Source organism: Corvus brachyrhynchos, unplaced genomic scaffold (genome assembly GCF_000691975.1).
Source record: "Corvus brachyrhynchos isolate BGI_N302 unplaced genomic scaffold, ASM69197v1 scaffold10, whole genome shotgun sequence".
Classification (NCBI taxonomy): domain Eukaryota; kingdom Metazoa; phylum Chordata; class Aves; order Passeriformes; family Corvidae; genus Corvus; species Corvus brachyrhynchos.
This window is the reverse complement of record NW_008236180.1, coordinates 3,533,145-3,546,291: the sequence shown is the minus strand read 5'-3', so window position 1 is coordinate 3,546,291 and position 13,147 is coordinate 3,533,145. Positions and strand designations below refer to the sequence as shown.

The following is a 13,147-nucleotide window of genomic DNA, read 5'->3' as shown; positions in this document are numbered from 1 at the left end:
GAGACAGGAGCGGGGTTTGGCTCATGGGAAGCCTTACAAACCTTTGATTCCCGGCCCGGTTGCAGCGCTCGCTGATCCGAGAGCAGCATCAGGGGTGGTGGCAGAGTGCAGTGCTGGAGGTGCTGAGCTCCAGGACTCCTTCCAGAGCCCTGCGTTGGCTCTGTCCCTGGCTGCCCTTTGCTCCAGTGCTGGGGAGATCCAGCCTGTGGTGTGCGGGAGGCAGCTCTCGCTGCACTGGGTTATGGATGCACAGTGGTTTGGGTAAAAACCACTTGGGGACAAAACAGTGATCCAAGGGTGAGGGACTGTGGGGGGCCAGCTTGGTCAGCCAGTGGCTGGGGGTGCTTCTGTCTGTGCCCAAGCTCCTGCTCCATGGGGCATGGCCCTGCCAAGAGCATCCCAGGATGGACAGACAGCCCTGGTGTGGAAGGGCAGTGCAGAGGAAAGAGGTGGAGAGAAGAGCAACCTCTGGGCCTCCTCCTTGGAGATGGCAGTTTCTTATGCTGGGGTTGCAGAGATGGAAATGTATGGGGGGAGCTGGTGGAATTGGACCTGTTGCCCCTCCTTCCTTCCAGGTCTTGGGTCTCTTTTTGGAGAGCTCATCCATGGGGTGTCTGAAAGAGCCTTGGATGTGAAATCTGCTACGTAGGGCTCTTAAAGGAACTAAATCAAGGGTAAAGTTCCCTGATGTGCACGGTGTGTTCAGGATTGCTTGCAGCAACTGGCATGGGATGGAAGGGAGTGTGGGAGTGAATCAGTGGGGAGAGGATGTGGGTTGGGGGCCAACAGAGCTGAGCCCCCCTGAGTCAGAGCAGGGAGCAGAGTGGGGTGCTGTACAGCTGGGGGTCCTGCAGTGCTCTTGCCAGGGGGATCTGTTGTGTGGGGAGACTGTGGGCACCCCACTGCACTTCGGGAGGGGAAATGAGGGTGCATGGTTAATTCTGGGGAGTGCCAGGACAGGAGCAAGTCTGATATGGATTGGCCAAATGGGTTTGCCTGAGTGGCAAAGCACACTCAGCATGTGGGGTCTCTGAGGCAGGTGGGCTTGGAGCAGAGAGGGATATTGGGGAAAACTGCCTTTCTCCAGCAGGATAGCACTGAGGGGACTGCTGTCCTCCCTAGCATCTGTGCATGACCCCTGGGGCAATGGTGCTGCTCGTGATGCTCTGGGTGTTGCTCTCGTTGCTCTCCCGCTGCTCAGCAAGTGCCCTGCCATTGTCAGGTGTTTCCTCCCAAGGTGTGCGACTGCCGGTCCACGGCTGTGGCAGCTGTGGGAGCTCAGTGCCAGCTCCTGCAGTCCCTTCCCTGCCTGCATTGGGGTCCTCTGTCCTGCCAGGCCTCAAGAATGGTGGGCTGTGGGTGATGATGGGGTGGGCTTGGTGATGGGGAGTGCTGGTGGGGGCAGGATTGAACCTCATGCAGGCATCCCTGCCCTGAGCAGGGGTTTGGAGCATGCTGGGTATTCCAGGGCTTCTGGGAAGGGTTTTCCATCTTGTCCCAGCTGGAGCAGAGGTGCCTGCCCCACTGCTCTGGTCTCTTCCTGCCTCTCCTAGGGAGGCTGGCTCTGTGCCGGAGCCCCTGGGCAATGGCCTTGCCAAGGATCAGCACCCCGGAGGGGATGGAGGGGGTGCGGGTGGGGCTCTGCACCCCCGGCAGAACCCGACCCGGCAGGTTTGTCCCAGGGCTGACTCTGCCTGCTCCAGCACTGCTCTCTGCCGCCTCTGCCCGCCCAGGGGGGCCCGGAGCCAAGTCGCACGTTGCAGCCGGCGTCTCCCAGCTCCTGCCTGCCAAGTGTGGCAGAGACCTGGCAGGGCCACACTGCCCAGCTGGGGCTGGGGCTGTGCTCCAGAGCCCCCACTCTATCCCATGGCTGCTGCAGCCTCGACCATAGTGCTCCCTGCTCTTCCTCACTGTGATTCCCTGGGACCCCTTGGGGTCTGTACAGCCCAGCTGGGATCTCAGGGGGGCTCAAATCCTTCAGGGTGGGAGCCAGGGCAAGTGGGTCTCCATAATCCACCTCTGTGGGCTCTGCCCTCCTAGCAGGACTGGAGGTGACAAGCATGGAGCCCTGTCAGGGGCTTGGATGAGCTGGGATGTGCCAGGGGCTGTCTGCTGCTCCTGGGGCTCTGCTGGGGCTGCTGCTTTTGCCAGAGGATGCTTTGCCTTCATAATAGCTTTAAGATCTCGTTATCTCCTTGCTCAGGGATGGCAGGGATGAGCAAATGGTTGCTCATACTTGTCCAGGGCTGGAGAAATCTCCCAGGAGGCTTGCAGGCAGAGGAAGTGCCTGAGATGAGGATGCCGTCTCCGAAGCATTGGAGCCTCTTTGTTTTACCCACTGGCATGATGGGGGAGCATGGCAGCCCCATGCTGGGGAGCAGGGACACACTCCCACGTATGACCTTCTCCATCCTGGTCTGGGAGAGCTGAGTGATTGATCCCTCAGGCTGCTGCAACCACCATAGTCCATCAGTCCCTCTCTTCTGCAGCCAGGGAGCTGCCAGCTCTGAAATGCTTTCCGAGGATGGATTGGGACAGGTGAGCTTGGCAGCAGGGTCGGGCAGCGCCGTCCACTCCTGTGCAAGGTTGGCAGCATCTCCTGCACTGCCGCTGATGCCTCTGCATTCCCCTGGTCAGGACATCAAATGGGATGCACTCCTGCAGGCTATGGATGCCCCAGGAGCATCCTGGTAGTCCCTGCTTGCTGTGACGAGCAGGGGGTTGTGCTGCTTGGCCCCCAGGATTTGTCCTTGGTGGGTGTCCAGGGAGAAGGGTGGCAGAGAGCTGTCCCCTCTGTCCTTCCTCAGCCACCCCGGCTCATTGCAGCGCCGGAGGGCTCAGAGCTGAGTTGGGGTCAGCTGGGGCCGCAGCCAGGCAGCGCTGCTGGTGCCAGCCGGCATGGCCTGCCCTGTGTCCCTGCTGCCAGGCGGGAGGAAGGCCAGCGAGGAGCAGTGCCAGACAGGGCTGGAAGCATGTTCAGCGACAAGAGGTTTATCCTGGAAGGAGGAAATGAGAGAACTCCAGATTTACTATTCCAAAGTCCAGGGCTACAGCGTGACCGGCTGAGCTGACGCTCGACACCCTGGAGAAGGGATTTTTGGCTGTCTGTTAAATAAAAAACTTAATTCTACTCCCTGAGAGGAGCCCACAGGTCTCGGTGCTTGCTGCCCCTGCAAAAGTGATGTATTTTCTCCCATTCCCTTCTTTCCATTCAGCATTTCCCATCCCTGTGGCTGCTGGTCCCTGTGTACCATTCCCTCTGGTCACAGTGCAAGCAGGGGCTGAGATCCCCCATCCCATCTTTTTCACAGACACATTTTCCCTTGCACACATGCCCTGGCAAAGGGAAGTCAAACTGCCCCATGCCTTCCTGAGGAAGTTTGGTTTTTCAAGACTGTAAAGCAGTTTCCAGTCAGGATAACAGGTTTTTCAGGCTTATTTGGGAAGTGAAGAAGTGAAAAGCATTTGGAAGAGAGTTTAATTTTGCTCTTATCACGCAGGGTTTATTGTACAGGGCACTGGCTGTGTTAATGCAGAGCTGGAGCTGCCTTACAGGAGCTGACTGGTGGAGTTACTGCTCCTATAAGGCAGCGTCAGCTCCAAGATTCCCCAAGAAGGTCAGGCAGGGAGCAAGGGAGGGGAGGAAATTCCTCCTTAGCTCATGTTGGGGAGTTATATTTAGCTCTGGGGATATCAGCCTGGCTCATGCTGGGGAATGAGGGCTGCCCCATGCACACGCATCCAGCACTTGGTGCTGCCTCTCCCCATCGTCATTCCTGGGTCCAGGAGGGATTTGGCTTAGATCAGCAGCTCACAGCTGGGCACAGGCAGGGCTGGAGGCCGGTCACAGCCTCCAGATGGGGCTCTGGAGTGTCATCAGTGTTTTGGGTACCTGAAGGGGGAAGCCTGACAAGGAGTGAGAGGCGTGTTTTCTGGTGGGATGGGAAGCACAAGGTCAGATCCTGCTGCCTGATAAACGGCTGACGGTAGTGCTGCAAGATGGGCAAGATTTTCTTCTTCCATCCCTCTGCTTCCCTGTCAGTCCTTGGTTCTGGCCCAGAGGAGCACTTCTCTTTGGGCCAAAACAGTTAAGAATCATCCTTCCCTGCCCTAGGATGGGTGATGCCCTGGGGATTGCCTTCCTGTACAGGTATTTCCCAGGGAAAAGGAGGATGAGCTGAGACACATCTTTGACTCAGAGCCATGTGACTGTCACCTGCTCGAGCTGCCAGGTCACAGCATCTCATGTTGGTGCGTGTGGCTCTGTCCCTGTATTACCATCATCTCCATCTCTCTCCCCAGGTATGCTGGAGGATGGGAAGAAGTTCGATTCCTCCCGCGACAGGAACAAGCCGTTCAAGTTTGTGATGGGCAAGCAGGAGGTGATCCGCGGCTGGGAGGAAGGAGTTGCTCAGGTGCCCGGAGCTCCTCCGCCTCGCGCTCCCCATGCCAGGCTGTGCTGTGCCGGGAGCTTCAGCGTGGGCAGGAATCAGTGTGCATGCAGCTTGTTCCCTATTTTATTATTTTTTTATTTTATTCCCCTGTTCCACCCCCTCGGCGCTGGGAGGTGTGGGTGTGAATATCACCTTCTGCATTGCCACCTGCCAGCTGGCAGGAATGGAGCCGGGCCAGGCCCCAGCAACACCTACGGCACGTTGGTGACTCAGCGGTGACATTTCTGCACTGAGTCAGCTCTGGAGGAGCACGGTGGGAGCGCTCAGGCCTCCCGGGCTCCGGAGCCCACGCGGAGGGAGGGCTGGTGGGCACAGCGCAGCTCCAGGCTGTGATCCCACGCTGTGGGCACGGCACAGCTTCGGCTCCTGCCCGCGTGACACCGCTCACTCTGTGCCACACTGGCAACACAAACACAAGGATGCTGGTGGCAGGAGGAATGGCCTGGCATTCCCTGCCTTTCCTCATGTGAAGGACGTCTCAAGCCCTGCTCCTTTTCCAGCCCGTGCTGCCTACCTTTTCCCTCTGACAATCTTCCCGTTCCTCTGGTTTGTGCAGCCTGGGTCCTTGATCTTGCCCAGTGTAGGTATATGTGTCCCTCCTCTGTCACTCAACTGGCAGTTGTGCCCATCTCCTGACATCCCTGTGTTTCTGTCCCTGCCCCAGATGAGTGTTGGTCAGCGGGCAAAGATGACCATCTCTCCAGATTACGCCTATGGCTCTACTGGCCACCCAGGGATCATCCCACCAAACGCCACTCTAATTTTTGACGTGGAGCTCATGAAATTGGAATGACCCATCCCAGCACCCTGTCCTCGGGTAAGGAGGGGCAGCTTCTGGCAGGGACTGTGTGGACTGGGGACAGCTCAAGGCCCCAGTGTTTGATCTTGGGGTGGTGTGGAGAGGTGGGATGGGAGCGAGAGGGAGGGAGCGGGCGGTAGTGGGGAATATGAGAAGGACGAGGTAGGTCTCTAGCTGTGGGTAGAAGTTGCTCTTGGGAGTCTGGTGAGCTGGGGTTCAGATCACTGCAGCGGTAAATGCGAATTTCCCAGCCTGGCAGAGCGGGTTCACGTCATGGAGGTGTTGCGGTGCCAATTGTTTGTGCCTTGGGTTCTGAGTGTTGTTACTGCACCCCCGCCTGCCTCTCATGCTGCCAGGGCATAGGGCTGATGGTGTGGGCAGGAGGCTGTGAGTATGACCCAAGGGTTGGAGCACTCCTGCTATGGAGATGGGCTGAGAGTTGGAGTTGCTCAGCCTGGACAAGAGAAGGCTCTGGGGAAACCTTGGAGGACCTTCCAGAGCCTAAAGGGGCTCCAAGAGAGGTGGAGAGGGACTTTACACAAGGCAGAATGGCTTCACACTGACAGAGGGCAAGGTTAGATTGGATAGTAGGAAGAAATTCTTCCCTGTGAGGGTGGAGAGGCCCTGTCATAGGCTGTCTAGAGAAATTGTGGGTGCCCCATCTCTGGAAGTATCCAAGGCCAGGTTGGATGGGGCTTGGAGCACCCTGGTCCAGTGGAAGGTGTGCCTGTCCTGGCACACCTGTGCCAGGATGCTGGAACAAGATGGGTCTTTAAGGTCCCTTCCAACCCAGCCCATTCTGTGATTCTGTGGGGTGTGTGGTCCCCATGGTGTGGGCAGGGTGGGGCTGTGCTCCCCCCTGTGATCACTTGGGGCTTGACTGCTGCCCTGAGGGCCTGGTGTGGTTTGTGTGGAGGCTGCCATGCCCTGGGCACGTTCCCTCCTCCTCTGCTGGGCAGACAGCTCTGTCACGCTGCCTCTCCTCTCTCCCCACAGGTTTGGCACATGGAGGAATCCAGAATCTCAGCTTCAAGAAGAGTGCACATGACTTTGTATGGAGCTTTTCCTGATAGTCCACTACACTCATTGTATAACCTTACACCTTGATTGAATGCCTTTGGTCACTAAGCTTTGCGTCTGACTCTTCCTCCTTGTATCGTGTTTTTATGTCTTTTTAAACTATACGCCGTAAACCTCAACTCTTTTTGGGTCAAGTTCTTAATCTTATTTTTGTTCCAGGTGTAGACTACGTTTTCCCAGTAGCACGCATATGGGCTGACCTTAGATAGGAGTCATTTGAACAAAAGGAACCCTGTTAGTTACTCGTTTTGGTGCAGATTTATGGTGTTTTCAAACCAGAAATTGCTGCTGCTGCAAAAGCCATAGCAGAGTGAGGTTGTCGAGGCTGAAGGGATGCAGAGAGCAAGGTAGCACTAGGATTGTTTATAGGAATTCTGCCTGGAATGGGACAGCGAGGGAGCCTGGCCTTTCCCTGCTCCCCCAGGAGCATCACTGTGGGCATTGTGGGTTTGCTCTGGGGAAGGAGGGCTGCTCTGCTCCTGCTTCACCCTGCCATCTCACAGTGGGCCTGCCTTCCCCTCCAGACCACTTTTGGATTTAGGGAGTTGGGTTTCCACCTGAGCTCCACTACACCCTGAAAATCCCATAGCATGGAGCTTTCTTTAAAGAAAAAGGAAAACTGGACAAAGGGAAGGTGCTGTCTGCAGGGGAGGTGGTGAGGGCTCAACTCAACAAAAATGCCCCTGTCCTCCTTCCCCATGGAAAGGAGCCATCAGCCCCCTGTTGTCCCCGCTCTGAGCACACCTGCCCGTTCTCTCCTGCCACCTGATGCTGGTCATCGCTGCTTGCCTGGTGTCACAGGACGCATAGTGTCCCCTGTGCCCCCTCCCTCTGCCCTGCCCAGTCCATTGGTAACAAATTCCCGCCGGTCACTTCCTTCTCCGCCGCACAAAGGTATCCAGTTTATGATCGCAATAAAAACGCTTTATGCTGGCTTTTCTCAGCCCTGTGTCCTGGAGGTTTTTCCCTCGCCCGTCTGTCGCTCAGCACAGCAGGGGCTGGGCTGGGCTCATGGGGTGCCGTGGGTGCTGTGTAGGGTGCTTTGGGTGCTGCTCTGGGCTTGTAGGGTGCTGTGCCAGGCTCATTGGGTGCTGTGGGTGCCGTGCCAGCTCATGGGGTGCTGTGCCAGGGTTGTTGTGCTGTGCTGCTGTGCCTTAATATGAGGCTCAGGTGCTTGGCCCTGGGAGCACAGTGGGATGCCTGGGGCTCCTGTGCTCTGTGGGGTGGTGATGGTGGCCCGCTGGAATTTGCATAATTAATTGCCTCACCACAACCTGTTAAGCGTTGTGCCCTTGTGGCTGTGACTCAGTCCAGACTGGAAGCATGAAGGGCAGATGGATGCATGTTCCCAGGGTCCTTGCAGCTCCAGGGAACCCTGTGCATACATCTCCCTGGATTTATTTCAGTCCTTTTTGAAAGCTGGACATGGTACATGGGGCACAGCACATCACCTGCTTTGGGCTTCGCTGCTGCAGCTGTGGGCGTTGTGTGTGTAGGACCTGCTTGGGCACCACTGTGGGCCAGTGCCTGGCTCCTCTGCTTACAACCTTTGATCAGTGTGCCATGGCTGATAACACAGCCACGATCGATAACACAGCCTGGCCCAGCTGCCAAGCAAAGTTTGTGTGTAATGGGTCCTGGAGGGAGCAGCTCAGCTGCTGGGATGCATCCAGGAACAATGGTGCTTGCACAGGGCTGTGCAGGAATTAGCACTGCCCTTAATTGCTGCTCAATTAAGCAGAACAGGAGCTTGTGGGGCACCAGCACCCTGCCGTGTCCTTTGCTGTGGCCGTTTCTGGGTGGAAGCTTGAGTCCAGTTTGAGTTTCTCTTCCTGCAAAGCTGTTTGCTTTAATTATTAACCCGTGCCAGGCAGTGCCGTGGCTTCTGGCTGGGGCTAAGCCAGGGCAGGGGGGAGGCTGGGGGAAGCCCCCTGCCCTTGGGCCCTCAGCCCCTGCATGGCTCCTGCAGCACCCACGAATGCAGGTGGGGCGTGGGTCCTTCCAGCTGTGGTTTTGTGGGGATGAGGGTTTCAGGGAACAAACAGACTCCAGGGAACAATCCTCTCTGTCTGTGCAGGACTCTCCCTGCTGCTGGCGTTCAGGCTGTTGTTCTTGTCCTGGGCTGGTCAAGGCAGCCGGGCACCATCCAGCTAAAAATAACACCAGTAAATAAAACACTTCCTCCTGGCCTGGCACGCTGGAGCGGAGGCACAAGGAGCTGGGACGTGCCTGGCTGTGGCTCCCCGGTGGGACTGGCCCCGTGCCGGGGACCTCTGGGCCAGTGCCACCAGCTCCAGGCCTGCCCAAGCACCCTCAGCACCCCCCTGCCCGGCTCATGGGGCCACAGTGGCCCAGGCATCCCCACTGCCAACAGCAGAATGTCACCAGTGCGTGCTGGAGGGCTGGATCCCCAGGTGACATGGTGATGGCCCATGGCAGCAGGATGCCACAGCCACCCCATGCTGAGCTCTGTGCTGGCTCAGTTTCTCCACCTGCAGCGTGGGACTCCCACACCTGGCACATGTCCCAGGTGACGGCTGGAAGGGTGCGGGACACGGGATCCCAGTCACGGCTGCGTCAGCCCCACGCGCCCGGGCAGAGAGGTGTCAGTGGGAGCCACCGCCCACGCAGGGGCTCACGGTGGGGAACCCCCTTTGCTCCCCCAGCAGGGCCTGTGGAGCCCAGGAACGATAATGAGGGGGTGGGGCCCAGTTGGGGGGCCAAGCCACGTGCTGGGGCTGGCAGGAGAAGTGATGCAGTGAGAGAGGGGGCCACCATGGGGGGGTACAGCCCCATCCCTGCTCCCTCAGGATGCCCGAACCTACAGAAAGCCATGCCTATCCCAATCCCTGTTCCATCCCTGCAGTGACAGAGCTCTGTGCATTGTTGCCTTCACCTTCCTCTTCCTCACCTGTGCCCTACCTGTCGGGAGTGCAATCAGCTGAGGCTGTCTGGCCCCTCCCTGGGCTGGGTCTGGCTATAAAATCCAGGGGCCAGGCAGAGGGTGTCACAAGGACCTGGGAGCTGTTGGCTGGTAAGTCCAGGGGTCCCAGGGTTGGACTTGGGTGGGGGATTGGTCTTGTCTGTCGGGTGCTGCTGCTGTCTCTGGGCTGTGGGTGGGATCCTGCCTGGTTCCTGCAGGGCTCAGAGCTGGGTCTGGATTTGGCCCCTACACCATGAGTTTTGGATTAAGCTTTTTGGGGCATGAGATGCCGCAGAGTAGGTTTGGGGGGCACAACCTTGGGCACAACATGAGGCGCAGAGGGGGCTGATGGTGTGTACGAGGGCTGTTCCCATGGGACATCTCACTGCTGTTTCTGGGTAATGCTGGAATGGCCCCACTGGCCAGCTGGACGTGGGGAGCAGAGGGGTCTGATGAGGGGGCAAAGGGGCCATTCCCATGGGATATCCTGCTCCCCTATGTGGGTGATGTTGGGATGGCCCTGTGGGGCAGGTGAACGTGGGGAGCAGGACCTGCCACTAGCCAAGCAATGCTCAGGTGTCAGTGCCCAGCACCCAGCCACCAGGAAGTGGTGGTGGCCCTGGTGACATAGTCTTGAGTCACACTGTGACAGCCCATCTCCGGCACAGGGGCTGGGAGGGATGCTTGGAGAGAGGCACCCCAGTCCCTGAACAACCCCATCCCTGTCCTCCCCAGACAGCAGCAGTGATGGCAACACTCTACCCCTCTCTGGAGGACATGAAGGGCCACCAGGTCCTGCAGGTCAGTGCCAGCACAGCAGCGTTACAGGGAGTGAGCAGACCCCAATGGGTCCCTGTGGGGTCTCACCTCAGAGGGCCCCCAGGGTGGGGGGCGTAGCGTTGAGCAGCCCCTGTCTCTTGGCAGGGAACTTTGGGCCCCCCTGCCACCACAGTGGTGACAGAGAAGCCGAAGCTCACCTCAGGCACTGGTAAGGTGGGGCATGATCAGCTCACTCTGTGCAGGGGCTGTCTGGGTGGGCAGTGCTGTTCAGTGTGGGGGGGTCTCAGCTGAGACCCGCCCCCAACTCAATGCATGGGTTGAGGATGGGATTTTGGGGTCTCTCTTTGCTATCCCGTGGTCCCAGGGGGCTCCTGGGAGGGAGGGGGCAATAGCTGTGGGTTGGGGACCCCAGGAGCTGAGACCACCCTCGGTGTGTCCCTCAGAGCCACCTGTGCTGTACCCCAACCTGGCTGAGCTGGAGAACTACATGGGGCTGGCACTGTCCAGTGAGGAGATCCAGAAGAACCTGCACACGGAGGACAGCACAGTAGGTGTCTGGGCTGGCAGCTCTCCCTGCCCCACGTGGGCTCTCCATGCCATGATGGGGGTCCCTCTGGTTCCTCATCCTTGGAAAGGGATATTCTCCCAAGGGTTGAGGTGCACAGGGCCTTGTGTCCCCCTGTCCCCACTGACCCCCAGCTCCCCCACAGGCACTGACCCCTGCTGGGCCCCAACCAGGCCAGCTGGTCGCCCCCCTGAGCGGGAACAGTGCAGGGCTGCGGCGGGCAGAGATCAAGCCGGGTGTGCGGGAGATCCACCTGTGCAAGGATGAGCGGGGCAAGACGGGGCTGCAGCTGAAGAATGTCGACCAGGTGAGGGGCTGGGCACGGCATGGGGCAGTGTGGCATGGCATGATGTGACATGGCATAAGCATGACAGTAGAGCACAGTGTGACATGGCACTGTCTCGTGGCACAGCGATGTGTGGCATTAAATGTCCCAGCGTGCCACAGCACAGCAGGGTGCAGATGGCATGGCACATGGCATGGCCACTGGTCCCTGTGCCACCACTCCACTGTGTCCCCAGGGCATCTTTGTGCAGCTGGTGAAGGCCAACTCGCCGGCAGCGCTGGTGGGGCTGCGCTTCGGGGACCAGGTGCTGCAGATCGACGGCAGGAACTGTGCGGGCTGGAGCAGTGACAAGGCACAGCGGGCGCTGAAGAAGGCGAACCCCGAAAAGATCGTCATGGTGGTTCGGGACAGGTGAGCAAGTGGTGGCACCGGTGGGGATGGCAGTGCCGGTGGCAGCACTGATGGTGGTCTCCCCGCAGGCCTTTCCAGCGCACCGTGACCGTGCACAAGGACAGCACCGGCCACATCGGCATCGTGGTGAAGAAGGGGAAGATTGTGTCACTGGCCAAGGACAGCTCAGCTGCCCGCAACGGGCTCCTCACCCACCACTGCATCTGCGAGGTGAATGGCCAGAATGTCATCGGCATGAAGGTAGGGCTGTGCCCCGGTGGTGCAGGACATCCTGGGGAGTCCAGGATGTGGTCAGAGAATGCAGGAAGGAGGGGGATACTGAGCAAAGCCAGGCACCCCACGGACCCCCCGCTCTCTCCCGCAGGATAAGCAGCTCATGGAGGTGCTGGCAGGGGCTGGGAACGTGGTGACACTGACCATCATCCCCACCGTGATCTACGAGCACATGGTCAAACGGTGAGAATGAGGGGCTGTAGGGACCCCCCACTACCCACAGGGCCCCCCAGTTCCCCCCACTGACCTCCCTTCCCTGTGCTCAGGCTCTCATCAGGGCTGGTGAAGTCATCCATGGACCACTCCATCCCTGACCTGTGATACCATCGCAGCTGTCCTGGGAGCTGATGCTGGAAGCCTGGAGGACCTGCTGAGGGGACCCCACAGCACCTCAAAAGGAGCTATTTTAGCACAAACCCCCTTATCCCTTCAGAGGCTGGTGGCTGCTGGGTGGTTCTTCCTCTCCTCAGCAGGGATGGGGCAGATGTCCTGTACCAGGGTCCCATTGTCCCCGTGTCCCTGCTTGGGCCACCCCCCTCAGGGCGGATGCCAAGGGCTGGCTCCAGCCAAAGCAGACACAGACCCAGCCACATTTATTACATCCACCACAGAGAGCGAGTACAGGACAGGGGAAACAAGAAGAGGGGGGTTACAGCTTTTTCAGTTCTGTATTTAAAAAATATATTATATAGATTTGTCTTTCAAATATAGTCGTTACATTTATTTCTTGGCAAAGCTTTGGATGGTCTAACAGACGTGTACACAGATCCACAAATACATTGCACGAGAGGCGAATATCCCAGCTCCACTTACATCTGCCCCAGCTGCCTGAACACTGCTGTTCCCCACATCTTTCCCCTGGCACCTGGTGCTGTGCTGGTGGCAGAGCTGCTGTCCCCACTGCCCCCCCAGCATGGGGGGTGCAGGGAAGCGTGGAGCACAGAGGACCTGGCCCATGCCCCTCTGGGGGACCACTGGACACCGGCGTGTGGAGCATCACCGGCTGCCAGGGCACCTGGCTGGTGGCACCCATGGGTGGGGGAGTGGGCTTGGGTTGGGGTTAGGGGGAAACACTGTTAGTTCAAGTCACGAAGAAACCACAGACATTCGTGGGGTGGGAGCACGGTGTGCCCGAGGGAGCCCCAAGTCCCGTGCCCCAACAGCCCCGCTGATCAATCCTTGCTGTCTTTGTGTTTCAACAACAGAAAAAAAGGCATTTTTCCGGCGGCCACCGGCAAAGCAGGGGTTTGGGTGGGCCGGGGCGGCAAAGGGCTTGGCTCTGCCTGCACGGCACTGCCCGCACCCCAGCAAAGGCATCCGAGCTCCAGCACATGGTGCGATCACCGGCAGCACGGCTGACAAAACTGCAGGAGCCCCCTGCAGCCAGAGTCCCAACAGCCGGGCTTCAGTCTGTACCCAAAAAAAAGTGAATATAGTGCAAAGCAAGGGGAGGGAGAGCCCACGGCTTCCTTGGGGGGCTCCGTGAGCAAGCTGCAGCCCAGTTCCATCCCAATGTGGGGAGGCGGCTCCTAGGGAAGGGCGGGCTGGACCGAACCCCTCTGGAGCTGCTCCCTGT

At 58.8% G+C, this 13,147-nt stretch overlaps 2 protein-coding genes across 3 annotated transcripts; both read left to right on the top strand.

Annotated features, from left to right (window-relative positions):
• Nucleotides 1-6: 6 nt before the first annotated feature.
• SDCBP2 (syndecan binding protein 2) lies at nucleotides 7-12,277 on the top strand. Of its 2 annotated transcripts, XM_017733719.1 has the most exons (9): nucleotides 9,105-9,367; nucleotides 9,992-10,094; nucleotides 10,194-10,244; nucleotides 10,480-10,583; nucleotides 10,747-10,908; nucleotides 11,123-11,298; nucleotides 11,367-11,538; nucleotides 11,663-11,754; nucleotides 11,838-12,277. In XM_017733719.1, exons 2-9 carry the CDS (start codon nucleotides 10,004-10,006, stop codon nucleotides 11,890-11,892), a joined length of 903 nt encoding a protein of 300 aa, XP_017589208.1. In that variant the 5' UTR covers nucleotides 9,105-9,367; nucleotides 9,992-10,003; the 3' UTR covers nucleotides 11,893-12,277. The 2 variants fall into 2 exon arrangements, with proteins under 2 accessions (XP_017589204.1, XP_017589208.1); XM_017733715.1 differs by lacking the exons at nucleotides 9,105-9,367; nucleotides 9,992-10,094 and adding an exon at nucleotides 7-2,299.
• Nucleotides 4,267-7,276, top strand: FKBP1A (FK506 binding protein 1A). The gene is made up of 3 exons (XM_008634319.2): nucleotides 4,267-4,415; nucleotides 5,119-5,271; nucleotides 6,250-7,276. Exons 1-2 carry the CDS (start codon nucleotides 4,305-4,307, stop codon nucleotides 5,245-5,247), a joined length of 240 nt encoding a protein of 79 aa, XP_008632541.1. The 5' UTR covers nucleotides 4,267-4,304; the 3' UTR covers nucleotides 5,248-5,271; nucleotides 6,250-7,276.
• Nucleotides 12,278-13,147: the final 870 nt, after the last annotated feature.